This window comes from Dendrobates tinctorius, unplaced genomic scaffold, assembly GCF_039654945.1.
Source record: "Dendrobates tinctorius isolate UK_male_01 unplaced genomic scaffold, ASM3965494v1 ptg000455l, whole genome shotgun sequence".
In the NCBI taxonomy this organism is placed as follows: domain Eukaryota; kingdom Metazoa; phylum Chordata; class Amphibia; order Anura; family Dendrobatidae; genus Dendrobates; species Dendrobates tinctorius.
The window spans coordinates 1185900-1207050 of record NW_027362117.1 but is presented as its reverse complement, the minus strand read 5'-3'; the positions used below and the strand labels follow the sequence as shown (position 1 = coordinate 1207050).

The 21151-nt window shown below is 47.5% G+C and overlaps 1 protein-coding gene across 2 annotated transcripts in view; it reads right to left on the bottom strand.

The window, feature by feature from the left end:
• The window catches only part of LOC141077497 (uncharacterized), a 30352-nt gene extending 9603 nt beyond the window's left edge, over positions 1-20749 (bottom strand). The window contains exons 1-19 of one of the 2 annotated variants that reach the window (XM_073564474.1): positions 20631-20749; positions 19103-19132; positions 18891-18932; positions 18743-18784; positions 18611-18652; positions 17590-17878; positions 16885-17039; positions 16765-16803; positions 12585-12870; positions 12202-12377; positions 11701-11721; positions 8797-8832; positions 1791-1832; positions 1651-1683; positions 1204-1489; positions 967-1124; positions 558-599; positions 444-485; positions 108-366 (exon numbers count right to left, since the gene is read on the bottom strand). In XM_073564474.1, the coding sequence (XP_073420575.1) occupies positions 108-366; positions 444-485; positions 558-599; positions 967-1124; positions 1204-1489; positions 1651-1683; positions 1791-1832; positions 8797-8832; positions 11701-11721; positions 12202-12377; positions 12585-12870; positions 16765-16803; positions 16885-17039; positions 17590-17878; positions 18611-18652; positions 18743-18784; positions 18891-18932; positions 19103-19132; positions 20631-20700 (2090 nt within the window). In that variant the 5' untranslated portion in view covers positions 20701-20749. The remainder of the gene's footprint in view (positions 1-107; positions 367-443; positions 486-557; positions 600-966; positions 1125-1203; positions 1490-1650; positions 1684-1790; positions 1833-8796; positions 8833-11700; positions 11722-12201; positions 12378-12584; positions 12871-16764; positions 16804-16884; positions 17040-17589; positions 17879-18610; positions 18653-18742; positions 18785-18890; positions 18933-19102; positions 19133-20630) is intronic. The other variant, XM_073564475.1, reaches the window with a different exon arrangement.
• Positions 20750-21151: the final 402 nt, after the last annotated feature.

Genomic DNA, 21151 nt, shown 5'->3' with positions numbered 1-21151 from the left:
GGAAGAGATTTACAGAGATGTAGTAAGACTCCAGCTATGGCGTCCAATCTATTGACTAGATGCAAAAGGGAAGATCGAAGACAGTAACAGAAGAGGCATGAATATACATTGGGTTCTTCTTCCAACCAGTTGCAGAAAATCCCACGTGAATCTCAGCTCCTTGAAGATCCTGAGCACTGGAGTTGCTCCCGCTCGTCACCGCAATGGAGAAGACTTTGTGGTCTGAACCCAGATCTAAGGTCCACCATGGATGGTCCTCAGCTGACGTCTTGGAGCATTTCTCCAGGTCACCATCAATAGCGTTACTTGCAACCTCCCCATCTGTGGTCGACTGTGTTGCAGTTGCAGTCATCGCCACATTAGGAGCTAAGGAACAGAGGAGATATAATATTGGGAGAAGGAGAAAACCACAAGGTGAACTATCAGACGAGGAGGATCCTTACCAGCATTCGAGTGCTTCAGGACATTTCTCAGCTCAGTAGCATCTGTGGAGAACAAAGAATATAGATGTGCACATGTCCATTACTTGTCAGCTAACACAAAGTTACCAGACGTACGGTCATGTTCTTCACTGTTGAACTCCGTCTTAACCTCAGGGGCTGAAATATACAGAATAGGCTTTTCATTAAGAATACATTGCTCATCGCCATCTACTCAAAAAAATCTGATTCTCAGAGCAAAATGTGGGCAGTGGATAGAAGCATCACGCCACAAGATTAGTGGAAACCTCCATGTGACTAAACGCTGCACTAACAAAAGGAGTTTTAGGGGTTTCTAAAATTGGATATGATGGTGTAAGGTCAACGCTCTGCACCCAAACCAATCAGCTCTATGAGTGGCTGCAGCGCTCAGGTGATCGTTGCAGCCTCTTCATCGTTCACATGGATTATGCACAGGTTCATACCCTTCACTTTGCACTTTTCATATTGGTGGTCTTTTCTACTGTTGCTTTGTCCATTCTCTTACCTGTGTAGCCTTCAGAAACATTGGTGCCGTAGACCTTCACCTCACATAGCGTCAGATACCCGGCTCTGCCTGGGATGGTGACGGTGATGTATTGACCGACCATTCCACAGACATATTCTTCCTCCTTTCCAAGACCCAGTGATTTGATTTTAGCACATCTGCGAGAAAGGCAGAGCTGACATAATCCAATATCCGGACTCCCTCTACTTTACACACTAAAGCAACAACTTCATTTACCTGGGATTACGATTTCCACCTTTTTCTCGAGAATTTCCAATTCTAATTTCTGCTCCGTTGATCCTTTCCTGGCAGCAATCACCTCGATTTTTAATTTTGACTTTGGTGATGTTGTAGGTGCTCAGGAGGTCCACCCTCCACCAGGGCTCTACGTCCATGTCGGTATGAGAGCAATGTCCGGACATGTACACGACGCTGGTGGAGCCGTCTATGGCATTTTCAGAAGCTCCAAATTTATCATAAGTGCTGGACTGAGACGTGATTCCTCTGAAAGCCAAGTTTTCTCCTGCGATGAAACACAGCGTACCTTAAACAGTTTCCACCAAAATGACACCATTCACTGACTATGACGACACCTGAGAAGATTGGGGGAGGTGATGGTGTAATATGACCTACACAATTCCACCAGGCTCAGAAGTTAGGTCAGATGATCCCTTATTTACTCACCTTCAGGTTCTGGAACCACAATTTCCTGAGAATCTAGAAGACAGAAAAATCAAATCTAATGTAAGGCATCCATAATTAGCAGAGGCAACAGTAAAGGCAAGTTCTAGAGAGTGCTGCACGGCGGGGGATGGAATACTTACCATCATCGAATAAATCAAGCAATAAACTCCAGATATCCTGATCTACGAGGAACGAAAGAGCAAAGAATCAGCCAAGGAGCGGGGAAGTAACCGAAAGTGCGAAAACCAACTTCATGGAGGAAGGAACCGGTTGAGCCACTGTGCAGCCATGTGTCAGAGGGACCAAACATAGTCACCGCGTCACATCCCCCGCGTCACATCTCACCTCATCACATCTCACCTCATCACATCTCACCACGTCACATCTCACCACGTCACATCCCCCGCATCACATCTCACCTCATCACATCTCACCTCATCACATCTCACCACGTCACATCTCACCACGTCACATCTCACCACGTCACATCTCACCTCATCACATCTCACCACGTCATATCTCACCACGTCACATCTCACCACATCACATCTCACCACATCACATCTCACCACATCACATGTCAGCACATCACATCTCAGCACATCACATCTCACCACGTCACATCTAACCTCATCATATCTCACCGTGTCACATCTCACCTCATCATATCTCACCACATCACATCTCACCACGTCACATCTCACCACATCACATCTCACCACGTCACATCTCACCGCGTCACATCTCACCTCGTCATATCTCACCGTGTCACATCTCACCACGTCACATCTCACCACATCACATGTCAGCACATCACATCTCACCTCATCATATCTCACCACGTCACATCTCACCACATCACATCTCACCACATCACATCTCACCACGTCACATCTCACTACATCACATCTCACCACATCACATCTCACCACGTCACATCTCACCGCGTCACATCTCACCACGTCACATCTCACCACGTCACATCTCAGCGCGTCACATCTCACCTCATCATATCTCACCACGTCACATCTCACCACATCACATCTCACCACATCACATCTCACCACGTCACATCTCACTACATCACATCTCACCACATCACATCTCACCACGTCACATCTCACCGAGTCACATCTCACCTCGTCATATCTCACCGTGTCACATCTCACCACGTCACATCTCACCACGTCACATCTCAGCACATCACATCTCACCGCGTCACATCTCACCACGTCACATCTCACCGTGTCACATCTCACCACGTCACATCTCACCACGTCACATCTCAGCTCGTCACATCTCACCTCATCATATCTCACCACGTCACATCTCACCACATCACATCTCACCACATCACATCTCACCACGTCACATCTCACTACATCACATCTCACCACATCACATCTCACCATGTCACATCTCACCGCGTCACATCTCACCTCGTCATATCTCACCGTGTCACATCTCACCACGTCACATCTCAGCACATCACATCTCACCGCGTCACATCTCACCTCATCATATCTCACCACGTCACATCTCACCACATCACATCTCACCACGTCACATCTCACCACATCACATCTCACCACGTCACATCTCACCACATCACATCTCACCACGTCACATCTCACCGCGTCACATCTCACCTCGTCATATCTCAGCACATCACATCTCAACGCGTCACATCTCACCACATCACATCTCACCACGTCATATCTCACCGTGTCACATCTCACCTCATCACATCTCACCACATCACATCTCACCACGTCACATGTCACCACATCACATCTCACCACGTCACATCTCACCGCGTCACATCTCACCTCGTCATATCTCACCGTGTCACATCTCACCTCATCATATTGCACCACGTCACATCTCACCACGTCACATCTCACCACATCACATCTCACCACGTCCCATCTCACCACGTCACATCTCACCACATCACATCTCACCACATCACATCTCACCACGTCACATCTCAGCACGTCACATCTCACAGCATCACATCTCACCGCATCACATCTCACCACGTCACATCTCACCACATCACATGTCACAGCATCACATCTCACCGCGTCACATCTCACCACGTCACATCTCACCACGTCACATCTCACCACGTCACATCTCACCGCATCACATCTCACCACGTCACATCTCACCACGTCATATCTCACCACATCACATCTTACCACGTCACATCTCACCGCGTCACATCTCACCACGTCACATCTCACCACATCACATCTCAGCACATCACATCTCAGCACATCACATCTCACCACGTCACATCTCACCAAATCACATCTCACCACGTCACATCTCACCACATCACATCTCACCACATCACATCTCACCACGTCACATCTCACCACATCACATCTCACCACGTCACATCTCACCACGTCACATCTCACCACGTCACATCTCACCACATCACATCTCACCACGTCACATCTCACCACGTCACATCTCTCCGCATCACATCTCTCCGCATCACATCTCACCACGTCACATCTCACCACGTCACATCTCACCACATCACATCTCACTGCATCACATCTCACCACGTCACATCTCACCACGTCACATCTCACCACATCACATCTCTCCGCATCACATCTCTCCGCATCACATCTCTCCACGTCACATCTCACCACGTCACATCTCACCACATCACATCTCACCACGTCACATCTCAGCACATCACATCTCAGCACATCACATCTCACCACATCACATCTCACCACGTCACATCTCAGCACATCTCAGCACATCACATCTCACCACATCACATCTCACCACGTCACATCTCACCAAATCACATCTCACCACGTCACATCTCACCACATCACATCTCACCACATCACATCTCACCACGTCACATCTCACCACATCACATCTCACCACGTCACATCTCACCACGTCACATCTCACCACATCACATCTCACCACATCACATCTCACCACGTCACATCTCACCACGTCACATCTCACCACATCACATCTCACCACGTCACATCTCACCACGTCACATCTCACCACGTCACATCTCACCACGTCACATCTCACCACATCACATCTCACCGCATCACATCTCACCACGTCACATCTCACCACGTCACATCTCACCACGTCACATCTCACCACATCACATCTCTCCGCATCACATCTCTCCGCATCACATCTCACCACGTCACATCTCACCACGTCACATCTCACCACATCACATCTCACCGCATCACATCTCACCACGTCACATCTCACCACGTCACATCTCACCACATCACATCTCTCCGCATCACATCTCTCCGCATCACATCTCTCCACGTCACATCTCACCACGTCACATCTCAGCACATCACATCTCACCACGTCACATCTCAGCACATCACATCTCACCACATCACATCTCACCACATCACATCTCACCAAGTCACATCTCAGCACGTCACATCTCACCACGTCACATCTCACCACATCACATCTCACCACGTCACATCTCACCACGTCACATCTCTCCGCATCACATCTCTCCGCATCACATCTCACCACGTCACATCTCACCACGTCACATCTCACCACATCACATCTCACCGCATCACATCTCACCACGTCACATCTCACCACGTCACATCTCACCACATCACATCTCTCCGCATCACATCTCTCCGCATCACATCTCTCCACGTCACATCTCACCACGTCACATCTCAGCACATCACATCTCACCACGTCACATCTCAGCACATCACATCTCAGCACATCACATCTCACCACATCACATCTCACCAAGTCACATCTCACCACATCACATCTCAGCACGTCACATCTCACCATGTCACATCTCAGCACATCACATCTCACCACATCACATCTCAGCACATCACATCTCACCACGTCACACCTCACCACATCACATCTCACCACATCACATCTCAGCACATCACATCTCACCACGTCACACCTCACCACATCACATCTCACCACGTCACATCTCACCATGTCACATCTCAGCACATCACATCTCACCACATCACATCTCACCACATCACATCTCACCACGTCAGATCTCACCATGTCACATCTCAGCACATCACATCTCACCACATCACATCTCAGCACATCACATCTCACCACATCACATCTCACCACGTCACATCTCACCACGTCACATCTCACTGCATCACATCTCAGCACGTCACATCTCACCACACCACATCTCACCACGTCACATCTCACCACGTCACATCTCACCACGTCACATCTCAGCACGTCACATCTCACCACATCACATCTCACCACGTCACATCTCACCACGTCACATCTCACCACGTCACATCTCAGCACGTCACATCTCACCACGTCACATCTCACCACGTCACATCTCACCGCGTCACATCTCACCACGTCACATCTCAGCACATCACATCTCAGCACGTCACATCTCACCACGTCACATCTCACCACGTCACATCTCACCACATCACATCTCAGCACGTCACATATCACCACATCACATCTCACCACGTCCCATCTCACCACGTCACATCTCAGCACGTCACATCTCAGCACATCAGATCTCTCCACATCACATCTCACCACGTCACATCTCAGCACATCACATCTCACCACGTCACATCTCATCACGTCACATCTCACCACGTCACATCTCACCACGTCACATCTCAGCACATCACATCTCACCACGTCACATCTCACCACGTCACATCTCAGCACGTCACATCTCAGCACGTCACATCTCAGCACGTCACATCTCACCACGTCACATCTCACCACATCACATCTCACCACGTCACATCTCAGCACATCACATCTCACCACGTCACATCTCACCACGTCACATCTCACCACGTCACATCTCACCACATCACATCTCAGCACGTCACATATCACCACATCACATCTCACCACGTCCCATCTCACCATGTCACATCTCACCACGTCACATCTCACCACATCACATCTCACCACGTCACATCTCAGCACATCACATCTCACCACGTCACATCTCAGCACATCACATCTCACCACGTCACATCTCACCACATCACATCTCAGCACGTCACATATCACCACATCACATCTCACCACGTCACATCTCACCACGTCACATCTCAGCACATCACATCTCACCACGTCACATCTCAGCACATCACATCTCACCACATCACATCTCAGCACATCACATCTCAGCACATCACATCTCACCACGTCACATCTCAGCACATCACATCTCACCACATCACATCTCACCACGTCACATCTCAGCACATCACATCTCACCACGTCACATCTCACCACGTCACATCTCAGCACATCACATCTCACCACGTCACATCTCAGCACATCACATCTCAGCACATCACATCTCACCACGTCACATCTCAGCACATCACATCTCACCACGTCACATCTCACCACATCACATCTCAGCACGTCACATCTCAGCACATCACATCTCACCACGTCACATCTCACCACATCACATCTCAGCACGTCACATATCACCACATCACATCTCACCACGTCCCATCTCACCACATCACATCTCACCACGTCACATCTCACCACATCACATCTCACCACGTCACATCTCACCACATCACATCTCAGCACGTCACATCTCAGCACATCACATCTCACCACATCACATCTCACCACGTCACATCTCAGCACATCACATCTCACCACATCACATCTCACCACGTCACATCTCAGCACATCACATCTCACCACGTCACATCTCAGCACATCACATCTCAGCACATCACATCTCACCACATCACATCTCAGCACGTCACATATCACCACATCACATCTCACCACGTCACATCTCAGCACATCACATCTCAGCACATCACATCTCAGCACGTCACATCTCAGCACATCACATCTCACCACATCACATCTCACCACGTCACATCTCAGCACATCACATCTCACCACATCACATCTCACCACGTCACATCTCAGCACATCACATCTCACCACGTCACATCTCAGCACATCACATCTCAGCACATCACATCTCACCACGTCACATCTCAGCACATCACATCTCACCACGTCACATCTCACCACATCACATCTCAGCACGTCACATCTCAGCACATCACATCTCACCACGTCACATCTCACCACATCACATCTCAGCACGTCACATATCACCACATCACATCTCACCACGTCCCATCTCACCACATCACATCTCACCACGTCACATCTCACCACATCACATCTCACCACGTCACATCTCACCACATCACATCTCAGCACGTCACATCTCAGCACATCACATCTCACCACGTCACATCTCACCACATCACATCTCAGCACGTCACATATCACCACATCACATCTCACCACGTCCCATCTCACCACATCACATCTCACCACGTCACATCTCAGCACATCACATCTCACCACGTCACATCTCACCACATCACATCTCAGCACGTCACATATCACCACATCACATCTCACCACGTCCCATCTCACCACGTCACATCTCACCACGTCACATCTCACCACGTCACATCTCAGCACATCACATCTCACCACGTCACATCTCAGCACATCACATCTCACCACGTCACATCTCACCACATCACATCTCACCATGTCACATCTCACCACGTCACATCTCACCACATCACATCTCACCACGTCACATCTCAGCACATCACATCTCACCACGTCACATCTCAGCACATCACATCTCACCACGTCACATCTCACCACATCACATCTCAGCACGTCACATATCACCACATCACATCTCACCACGTCCCATCTCACCACGTCACATCTCACCACGTCACATCTCACCACGTCACATCTCAGCACATCACATCTCACCACATCACATCTCACCACATCACATCTCACCACATGACATCTCATCATATCTCAGCACATCACATCTCACCACGTCACATCTCAGCACGTCACATCTCAGCACATCACATCTCACCACGTCACATCTCAGCACATCACATCTCACCACATCACATCTCATCATATCTCAGCACATCACATCTCACCACGTCACATATCATCACATCGACACAGACTGAATCATATCATGAAGATATTTCACATACAACTTACATTTATCATCAACAGTCGAAAATTCGTCAGCGACATCTGAGAGAAAGGAAAGAGCAGAAACTATCACTGCACCGAAAGAGTTAAATCCAAAAATAGAAAGGAAACAAAATCTTCGAATTACCAAAATTAGGAAGACAACAAAAAGTAACCAGATACGAGGCAAAACCTCACACATAGTCACCGACTAATCAGTAGGCAAAATGTGTGACATTACTGAAGATACAAAGTAACAAATCAGTATAAAAGAGGAAGGAATCTACTGCTGTCAAAACACAACTATGCGCATTACAGAGCTGAAATATCCCAGCATTCTCTTTGTTGTCTATACAGAGTTTATAATTCTAGAAAAAAATGAAGCTCTGGAGTATAGTACAGGAGGTAACTCAGGATCAGTAATGCAATGTATGTACACAGTGACTGCACCAGCAGAATAGTGAGTGCAGCTCTGGGGTATAATACAGGATGTAACTCAGGATCAGTAATGCAATGTATGTACACAGTGACTGCACCAGCAGAATAGTGAGTGCAGCTCTGGGGTATAATACAGGATGTAACTCAGGATCAGTAATGTAATGTATGTACACAGTGAATGCACCAGCAGAATAGTGAGTGCAGCTCTGGGGTATAATACAGGAGGTAACTCAGGATTAGTAATGTAATGTATGTACACAGTGACTGCACCAGCAGAATAGTGAGTGCAGCTCTGGGGTATAATACAGGATGTAACTCAGGATCAGTAATGTAATGTAGGTACACAGTGACTGCACCAGCAGAATAGTGAGTGCAGCTCTGGGGTATAGTACAGGAGGTAACTCAGGATCAGTAATGTAATGTATGTACACAGTGACTGCACCAGCAGAATAGTCAGTGCAGCTTTGGGGTACAATACAGGAGGTAACTCAGGATCAGTAATGTAATGTATGTACACAGTGACTGCACCAGCAGAATAGTGAGTGCAGCTCTGGGGTATAATACAGGATGTAACTCAGGATCAGTAATGTAATGTATGTACACAGTGAATGCACCAGCAGAATAGTGAGTGCAGCTCTGGGGTATAATACAGGAGGTAACTCAGGATTAGTAATGCAATGTATGTACACAGTGACTGCACCAGCAGAATAGTGAGTGCAGCTCTGGATTATAATACAGGATGTAACTCAGGATCGGTAATGTAATGTATGTACACAGTGACTGCACCAGCAGAATAGTGAGTGCAGCTCTGGGGTATAATACAGGATGTAACTCAGGATCAGTAATGTAATGTATGTACACAGTGAATGCACCAGCAGAATAGTGAGTGCAGCTCTGGGGTATAATACAGGATGTAACTCAGGATCAGTAATGTAATGTATGTACACAGTGAATGCACCAGCAGAATAGTGAGTGCAGCTCTGGGGTATAATACAGGAGGTAACTCAGGATTAGTAATGTAATGTATGTACACAGTGACTGCACCAGCAGAATAGTGAGTGCAGCTCTGGGGTATAATACAGGATGTAACTCAGGATCAGTAATGTAATGTAGGTACACAGTGACTGCACCAGCAGAATAGTGAGTGCAGCTCTGGGGTATAGTACAGGAGGTAACTCAGGATCAGTAATGTAATGTATGTACACAGTGACTGCACCAGCAGAATAGTCAGTGCAGCTTTGGGGTACAATACAGGAGGTAACTCAGGATCAGTAATGTAATGTATGTACACAGTGACTGCACCAGCAGAATAGTGAGTGCAGCTCTGGGGTATAATACAGGATGTAACTCAGGATCAGTAATGTAATGTATGTACACAGTGAATGCACCAGCAGAATAGTGAGTGCAGCTCTGGGGTATAATACAGGAGGTAACTCAGGATTAGTAATGCAATGTATGTACACAGTGACTGCACCAGCAGAATAGTGAGTGCAGCTTTGGGGTATAATACAGGAGGTAACTCAGGATCAGTAATGTAATGTATGTACACAGTGACTGCACCAGCAGAATAGTGAGTGCAGCTCTGGGGTATAATACAGGATGTAACTCAGGATCAGTAATGTAATGTAGGTACACAGTGACTGCACCAGCAGAATAGTGAGTGCAGCTCTGGGGTATAGTACAGGAGGTAACTCAGGATCAGTAATGTAATGTATGTACACAGTGACTGCACCAGCAGAATAGTGAGTGCAGCTCTGGGGTATAATACAGGATGTAACTCAGGATCAGTAATGTAATGTATGTACACAGTGACTGCACCAGCAGAATAGTGAGTGCAGCTCTGGGGTACAATACAGGAGGTAACTCAGGATCAGTAATGTAATGTATGTACACAGTGACTGCACCAGCAGAATAGTGAGTGCAGCTCTGGGGTATAATACAGGATGTAACTCAGGATCAGTAATGTAATGTATGTACACAGTGACTGCACCAGCAGAATAGTGAGTGCAGCTCTGGGGTATAATACAGGAGGTAACTCAGGATCAGTAATGTAATGTATGTACACAGTGAATGCACCAGCAGAATAGTGAGTGCAGCTCTGGGGTATAATACAGGAGGTAACTCAGGATCAGTAATGTAATGTATGTACACAGTGACTGCACCAGCAGAATAGTGAGTGCAGCTCTGGGGTATAATACAGGATGTAACTCAGGATCAGTAATGTAATGTATGTACACAGTGACTGCACCAGCAGAATAGTGAGTGCAGCTCTGGGGTATAATACAGGAGGTAACTCAGGATCAGTAATGTAATGTATGTACACAGTGACTGCACCAGCAGAATAGTGAGTGCAGCTCTGGGGTATAATACAGGAGGTAACTCAGGATCAGTAATGTAATGTATGTACACAGTGACTGCACCAGCAGAATAGTGAGTTCAGTTCTGCAGTTATGCTCCTGTATATCAGTATAACATAATGGATTAATTACTTACCTTCTTCTGAAACAACGACAACTAAGATTAACAAAAGAAAAAAGAGATTTACTGCACTTTCTTTAGTATTTTCCAGGCGTCCTGTCCTCATCCTGACATATTATACATATAATCGGCTCTGCTACTCTGGGTCCATGGAGAGATTGGATCTCAGCTGTGACCCAGAGGCCGGGTGACCCCACCATAATGTGATCTATAAGTGGTGAGGGGCAGCCGGTTTCCACTCTCCTATCAGTAAGGGAGAAGGAGGTGGTACAAGTTCTGGGCCTGTTTGTCCCATCATGGTCCTTCTGGTAAAGTTAAAGGGGTTGGACACTTTCTAACATGCAATGGACTGATGTGTGCCGGCAGCGGAAACACTAAAATGCTTCACTCCTTACGGCAGAATCCCTAGTGGGAGCCCCCTGGGCAGTCGTGGGCACGGTGTACAAATGCTGGATGTGGCTGTCAGCGCGTCCAGAACTCGTAAGATGGCGGCGTTCAAGCGAAGTAGATCATTACCTGCCTCCGCTACTTGGATGTCTGTGTCCTCACTTGGAAGTCCGAAGACCTGAACTTCACATATGGTGACGGACCTTTCAGCTCCAGGGATGAAGACGGTCACATACTGACCCACCATGCCGTCACATTCAAAGGCCAGTGTCTGTCCGTAGCCCATAGAAGAAATGACGCCACATCTGTGGAGAGAACCAAAGCAGAATGAGAACCCCCCAAAGACAAGAGTACAGGGACTGACGGCGGCTGTTGCTGGATCCTGACATTGATGGACTTAGTAGACAGGTATCAGCGTCCTGCCTCAGTTTTGGAGTTCCCCTCGCACTGGAGGACCTCTCGCCTCTACTAGGAGTCTCCTACAGCAGGTCAAGCTGAATAAAATGATTTACATGGGATTTTGGGTGCCTCCGTTTTCTGCCGAGTTTCCAATCCTGATCTCTGCTCCTTTTATCCTCTCGGAGCAGCAGTCTCCTCTGTTAGTGACAGCGACAGTGAAGACCTTGAATGTTGACTTCAGATCCACCATCCACCAAGGGTCTTCCTGCTCGAAGGTGCCGGCGCACTGGATGTACAGGTAGTTACTGTCTAAGGATCCGTCAATGGCATGTTTGGCTTCTCCGTACATGTTATACAGGCTGGATTGCTGAGCGATGCCTTTAAGAGCCACATTAGGAGCTGTTTATGGAGAGAAGTCAGATGAAGAAGAAATCAGATAAGAGTCGGCACCGTGCTCCACAACCAGTAAACCCAAGATCCGAGCCAGGATGGACACCAGAAAGGTCTCATCAGCAGAAACTTAGAGGATTTATTTATTTATCTCATTTATATAGCGCCATTAATTCCACAGCGCTTTACACACATTATCATCACTGTCCCCGATGGGGCTCACAATCTACATTCCTAATCAGTATGTCTTTGGAATGTGGGAGGAAACCGGAGAACCCGGAGGAAACCCACGCACACACCCCGATTCCTGTACTGTAATGTGCAGAGTACCCGCACAATCAGGTCATGATCGGGACACATTAATATCCTCTGGAAGTCAATCCAGAAGAATGACAAAAAGCAGAGATCTCAAAAACTCAGCATGAATCAGAGAATCACAGAACAGTGATCAGACTAGAAGGGATACCAGTGGGGGCCAACCTGGAGGCACCGGCAGAGCCCCTGGTGTGAATGTGACTGTGTCTGGTACCGTAGGTGAAGCAGACAGCTGATAGGACAAGGGTTTAATAAGGGGCAGGGCGTAGATTATCTCTTACTGCAGGTGGAGGAGGGCTACTGCAACGGGCAGGGGAGGGATACTGCAACAGGCAGGGGAGGGATACTGCAACAGGCAGGGGGTACTACAAAAGGCAGGAGTGGGGTACTGCAAAAGGCAGGGGAGGGATACTGCAACAGGCAGAGGGTACTGCAAAAGGCAGGAGAGGGGTACTGCAACAGGCAGGGGAGGGGTACTGCAACAGGCAGGAGAGGGGTACTGCAACAGGCAGAGGGTACTGCAAAAGGCAGGAGAGGGGTACTGCAACAGGCAGGGGAGGGGTACTGCAACAGGCAGGAGAGGGGTACTGCAAAAAGCAGGATAGGGATACTGCAACAGGCAGGGGAGGGGTACTGCAACAGGCAGGAGAGGGGTACTGCAACAGGCAGGGGAGGGGTACTGCAACAGGCAGGAGAGGGCTACTGCAACGGGCAAGGGAGGGATACTGCAAAAGGCAGGAGAGGGGTACTGCAACAGGCAGGAGAGGGATACTGCAACAGGCAGGAAAGGGGTACTGCAACAGGCAGGGGGTACTGCAACAGGCAGGAGGGTTACTGCAACAGGCAGGAGAGGGGTACTGCAACAGGCAGGGGGTACTACAAAAGGCAGGAGAGGGGTACTGCAACATGCAAGAGAGGGATACTGCAACAGGCAGGAGAGGGATACTGCAACAGGCAGGAGAGGGATACTGCAACAGGCAGGGGAGGGGTACTGCAACAGGCAGGAGAGGGATACTGCAACAGGCAGGAGAGGGATACTGCAACAGGCAGGAAAGGGGTACTGCAACAGGCAGGAGAGGGGTACTGCAACAGGCAGGAGAGGGATACTGCAACAGGCAGGAGAGGGATACTGCAACAGGCAGGAAAGGGGTACTGCAACAGGCAGGTGAGGGATACTGCAACAGGCAGGGGAGGGATACTGCAACAGGCAGGGGAGGGATACTGCAACAGGCAGGGGAGGGATACTGCAACAGGCAGGGGAGGGATACTGCAACAGGCAGAGGGTACTGCAAAAGGCAGGAGAGGGGTACTGCAACAGGCAGGAGAGGGGTACTGCAACAGGCAGGAGAGGGGTACTGCAACAGGCAGAGGGTACTGCAAAAGGCAGGAGAGGGGTACTGCAACAGGCAGGGGAGGGGTACTGCAACAGGCAGGAGAGGGGTACTGCAAAAGGCAGGATAGGGATGCTGCAACAGGCAGGGGAGGGGTACTGCAACAGGCAGGAGAGGGGTACTGCAACAGGCAGGGGAGGGGTACTGCAACAGGCAGGAGAGGGCTACTGCAACGGGCAAGGGAGGGATACTGCAAAAGGCAGGAGAGGGGTACTGCAACAGGCAGGAGAGGGATACTGCAACAGGCAGGAAAGGGGTACTGCAACAGGCAGGAGAGGGGTACTGCAACAGGCAGGGGGTACTACAAAAGGCAGGAGAGGGGTACTGCAACATGCAAGAGAGGGATACTGCAACAGGCAGGAGAGGGATACTGCAACAGGCAGGAGAGGGATACTGCAACAGGCAGGAGAGGGGTACTGCAACAGGCAGGAGAGGGATACTGCAACAGGCAGGAGAGGGATACTGCAACAGGCAGGAGAGGGATACTGCAACAGGCAGGAAAGGGGTACTGCAACAGGCAGGAGAGGGGTACTGCAACAGGCAGGAGAGGGATACTGCAACAGGCAGGAGAGGGATACTGCAACAGGCAGGAGAGGGGTACTGCAACAGGCAGGGGAGGGATAATGCAACAGGCAGGAGAGGGATATTGCAACAGGCAGGGGAGGGATACTGCAACAGGCAGGAGAGGGGTACTGCAACAGGCAGGAGAGGGATACTGCAACAGGCAGGAGAGGGGTACTGCAACAGGCAGGAGAGGGGTACTGCAACAGGCAGGAGAGGGATACTGCAACAGGCAGGAGAGGGGTACTGCAACAGGCAGGGAGAGGGCTTGTACTGTAGGTGTCAGGGCTACTGTAGCAGGCGGATGCTTTACACTACAGGCATAGCCAGTTACTATCTGAAGCTTGTAAAAAGACAAGATGGGCACGGCGGATGATTTCCTGATCAATTTCGTACAGTTCTAACTGTAATATTAATATGAGATGGGATGGAAGAGCGGAGGAAATAATGATGGAAGCCGGGGCGGGGGGGATATTATTTTATACTTTGCCTGGTCAGATAACGAGGCTTTATTATTATTATAGATAGAGGCTGATTTACCGAGTGCTATCACTGTATTGAGCTGTGCGACACTGCCGGCATCGACAGTGACTGATGCGACCGGAGCCAGCGCTCCCCAACCTCATGAATGCTTCTGTCAAGTGCGACAGCGGCGCAGAATTGGATTCAACATGTGAACGTCACTTCGGACAGTCTTTGGTACCCCGCGTGACATGATAGTGGGGTGCCAATCAGTTGTCATGTGAAATCTCCTATGAAGCCCAATCTGTGACTGGATGTCAAGGGAGGTCGTCGATTTCACAATAGCTTGTAATACTGCAGTATCTCAATGTATTTTACAGGCGATCACGTGATACCAACTACCCACCGCCAGCCGCCCACTGCCCACCACCTGATGCTGACTGCCCACCGCCTGCTGCCGACTGCTCACCGGCTGCCACCCTCCACCCGCTGCCCATCGCCTGCCACCCACCGCCTGCTGCCAACTACCCACCGCCAGCCGCTCACTGCCCACCACCTGATGCTGACTGCCCACCGCCTGCCGCCCTCCGCCTGCTGCGCACCACCTGCCGCCCTCCGCCCGCTGCTGACTGCCGTCCACTGCCTGCTGCCCACCGCGCTGCACTGATGGAAATGTAAAACAGTTACTGGTCCAGGAAAATGGCCACACAAAGAAATTACTTTTTTAACTACTAAAATATATTTTAAACACCTGTAAAAGTTCATTATTGCTATAATCATCATATCGGGGTAATTCTGTCCGGACAATGAACAACATCAAAACAAAAGCCAAAAAGATGAAGGCAGAAATTAGTTGTTCTTTTCACCATTTCACCGCATCTGGAATATTTTCCCTTTTTTAAGTGCATTATAAGATGAAATAAATGAAGTCATTCTGAACTGCAGAAGCAAATCCTTGTACGGCTATGTATATGGAGAAATATAAAGTAATGGCTCCTGGGAGCAGAGGAGGAAAAGCAGAAACAAAAATTAAAAATCACCCAGACCACAAGGGGTTAAGAAGGGACACAATTTCGGGGCAAAGGGTCCATAATGGGGGGATGATGTCCCACAGGATACATCTTATCTACTTGTAGTAAATGCTGGTACTCCCCCCCCCCCCGACCTCCATTACCTCCGTTCGGGGTCTTCAGATCCTTGGGTGTCGCACGCTCTGGAATTGAAGACATTGAGGATGTTACTATCTGGACATTCCGATGTTTCCGACCCTCCGGTCCTATAATGTAGAACTCACCGGAACCATCAGCGGGAAGTCCATAGACTTGGACCTCGCACAGAACTAAATTCTCCTCCCGCCCTGGAATCGTCACCGTCACATATTGGCCGACCATTCCTTGGCATGAGAATGACAGAGTTTCTCCAGATTCGATGGATGAGATGACGCCGCACCTGGAAGAAAGTAGCATTAATGGTGGAATATAGCGATGAGCGAACCTCTTGAAAATCGAATTCACCAGTAAGATGTGTATGTGTGACTGAATCGCAGCAGCGTGATAATCACTCTAATCCAGCAGCTGCCATGTGTCCTCCCTGCCCGGCCTCACAGACACACTCACTCCCCTGCCTCTCTCTCTATCACTTAATTCTCTTTTCCTCACACCCTCATCTTCTTCGCTGCTGTGCTGTCACTCACTATCTGTACAGTTTGTTCAGTCTTTTATGGCTTTCTCTCCACATCCCTATTGCTGACCTGTGACGTCCTCTCACTATCCAGATACACCGCACAATGGATGCTGCATTCCCTGCCTCAGCTTTTATACGGGCTCTCATAATTCCTTCTGATTGGCTGCATTATAGCGTGTGATGTGATAGCTGCAAAGTATTATGGGAAGAATTCTACATTAAGCTACATAAACCTGCACCTACTTTGAGGACCCCATCTGTTGCAGGAGCAATATCCCGGCCTCCACCCACAATAATACCCTGCAGGATATCACACCTGGGGTTCTGCTTTCCTCCATTAGTTAGGTTATTTCCTATTCTGATCTCAGCACCAAAAATCCGCTCTCTGCAGCATTCCAGGACCCGGTTAGTGACAGCCACAGACATGATTTTGTAAGGAGCTTTTAGATCCACCATCCACCAGGGATCAAGTTCGCTCTTTGTATAAGAACATTGTGACCGTAAATAATTGGCGGCCAAAGATCCATCATTGGCGTTCTGAGCGTATCCAAAATATGAATTTGTGCTGGACTGGGTGGCGATCCCCTGCAAGGCGACATTGGGAGCTGCGAAATAAAAATCCAAAATCTAAATAATGTACATGAAGAAGAAAGGAAAAGGTAAATGCATAATGACGAAGAAGAGAAACGTGTATGGATGAAGAAGGAAAATCAACAGAAATATGAAGAAGAAGAAAAAGAAACAATGTAAGTAGGAGAAAAAGAAGCAATGTAAGTAGGAGAAAAAGAAGCAATGTAAGTAGGAGAAAAAGAAACAATGTAAGTAGGAGAAAAAGAAACAATGTAAGTAGGAGAAAAAGAAACAATGTAAGTAGGAGAAAAAGAAACAACGTAAGTAGGAGAAAAAGAAACAATGTAAGTAGGAGAAAAAGAAACAATGTAAGTAGGAGAAAAAGTAGAAGAATAAGTAGATAAAAGAGAAGAGGAAACGTAAGTGAATGATGATGAAAAAGAAAAAGCATAAGTAGATGAAAAAGGATGAATGAACAAGAAAAGAGAGAAATGTAAGTAGATGAAGAAGAGTAAATGTAAGTGAATGACAATGAAGAAGAAAAAAACATTAGTATGAAGGCTCAAAAAGGAATGAGGTAAGTAGAGGAAAAAGAAAAAACAAATAGCTGAAGAAGAAATGAAAGTAAATGAAGAAAATTAAGAAGATGAAGACGAAATGGAAGAAACAAAAAAGTAGAAGAAGAAGAAACATAAGTAAATGAAGAAGAAGAGGCATGATGTAAGATGAAGAGAGGACGAGGATTGACATGAACATCTTCTCCTTACCTGGTTGGGCGTAATCCTGCATTCCTGGAACACTTATCGCAACTATCGAGAAATGACAATCAGTAAATATAATTACAAGTCTATGTATCTATCTACCTCTGGACACAGATGGATATCACATCGTCTCCTCACCGGCTCGGACACTACCTCCACTTCTCCGTGGGTTCCATCTAACTATCATGAAGAAAAAAATGTAAAAATAAAGTAAATATGATTATAAGGCTATAACTGACTATTATCTATCTTCGGGCAAAGATGGACATAAAGATTTTATACTTACGTGGTCGAGCGTAATTCTTATTTTTTAAAGGACCTCTCCCACCTATGAAGAAAAGACGTTCAGTAGAGGATTACATTACCAATTCACTAACGGAGTCTCTTGATAAACCCAGCTCTCTGCTACGTCGCTGAGCTCTGCTACATCACCACGAGTTAGTTTCCTGACATATTGAACTTTCTGTTTCTGGACAATTGCGGTTACAGTCTCCTCACCTGGTCGACCGTCACCTTTATGTGAAGCACCTGATAAGAAAAAAATGTTTAGTTAAGATAATATAGAGAGGAGCGAGATGTCACACGGACAATAAATCATGGATGGTCCGTAAGAACAGACACTGCCGGGGGGCCGGCATGTAAATGGTTATTAAAGGGGATGTCAGGAAGAGAAAATTATCTTTAAATAAGTGAATATTAGTAAATATTAGTAATATATTTCAGTTATCAGACGTGGCTCGATTTCCGGATATCAGCACTGATATCGGTCTCCGGCGGCTCGTCTTTAGGATCAACGTCGTATCCGTGTCATCATGTGACCACCGCTGTGTGGAGGGGGCTGGCTCCGCAGCTGTAATAGTACAAGGATTGCGCCTCTCCTATATCTGTACCTGGGACAGGTAAATCAGTATATACGGTATATATATATATATATACTCCTAGCGCACACTTCTGTCCTGTGGACCTCTAGGTGCCGCTCACTCTGCAGTCTCCCTCTAGTGTTTGCATTCTGCGCTCTCATTAACACCTCGTGTTCTGGTCTATGAGAGGTGAGGACATCACAGGACAGGAGCACCGCGCACATTACCACACGTGCAGGAGGGATTGTTCATAGGCCATCAGTCACACTGTGCGACCCTGCTTTATTCTGCACGGATAAAACACCTGGAGGGGCAGAACTGGAACGTCGCCCCTGATGGTCGTCACTTCTTTATGTTTAGAGTAATGAGAATTTGGTGTCTCTACTCACTCAGTGCTGCTATCTATTATCCATCCATCTATTATCTATTATCTATCTAGTATCCATCCATCTATTATATATCTGTTATCTATCTATTTATTCATCATCTATTTAATATCTATCTTTCATTTATCTATCTATAATCAATCTATCTAATATCCAATATCTATCTATCTAGTATTCATCCATCATCTATCTATCTTTCTATCTATTATCTATCATCTATTTATCTATGTATCTATCTATCTATTCTCTATCTGACAAAAAAGACAAAATGGAGCAGCACAAATCCAGGATAAAGTGTGACTTGTGAGGGCAAATCTACAGGTCCACAGACCCCCGGACCACCAACAAAATCAGACAGAACTACAAGGCAATGATGATGGAGCGAGGTGCCAATATTTCCCATACTGAAGGTAGACGATGAAAGAAACCATCTGTTTCACCATCTATTCTCTATGTATTTCTCCATTTATTCATCTCTGTTGTATTTCTACAATTCTGTTTCATCATTTTGTCCACTTTTTCTCGTGCTTTTCTTGCTGCGATATTCCATATCTCATCTCCAGGTCATCATTAAAGTGTTTCCCGGGCAGCAGATATGGACGTTACAACAATCACTACTGAGACATAAAGATAATAATTACGCAGCGGTCCTGATCCGCGCCCAGAGCCTCGTCCGCCGGCCCTTCCTCACATATCCATCTTGTATCTGGGTGTTGCATGGATTTTGTGTCTTTGTATCTCTATATTGATCTTTCTTCCTTTCCTATCCTCTGTACTCACCACTTTCAGGACACAGTCCCCAGACGCAGAGCAGCACCAGGACTGCACAGACCGGCAGCGCTCTGGCCATGGTGGACGCTGCTGCTGCTGCTGCACCAGACTCTCACTATCTGGGCTGCCCTTTGGGCTTTATATGTTGGGAGGACCTGGGGACGATCCAGGATTGTGACCTGAGGGCGGGGGTGGGATGGGAAGAAAACCTGAGGGAAATCTGTCAGCTACGATTCAGTAAAAACTTGAATTAACCTTGAAAGAAAAAACTATTCTGGAGCATTTCACTTCTTAAAAAAGGATCCTTCACCAAATGTTTCCTGCTGAATTGGACACAGGAAGTAATAGCGTCCAAATACTTTTTTTTTTTAATTTTGCCTTTCCATTGAGATTTTTTTTTTTCCTTGTCAACGGCTTATGGCTCGATCTCGAACTGTGGCGACTTGATGGATGAACGATCTGTAGGAAGATGGATCTTGTCCCAGCCTAGAAAGGTCACCAGGGTGTTCAGCATTATTTTGATTGCATCA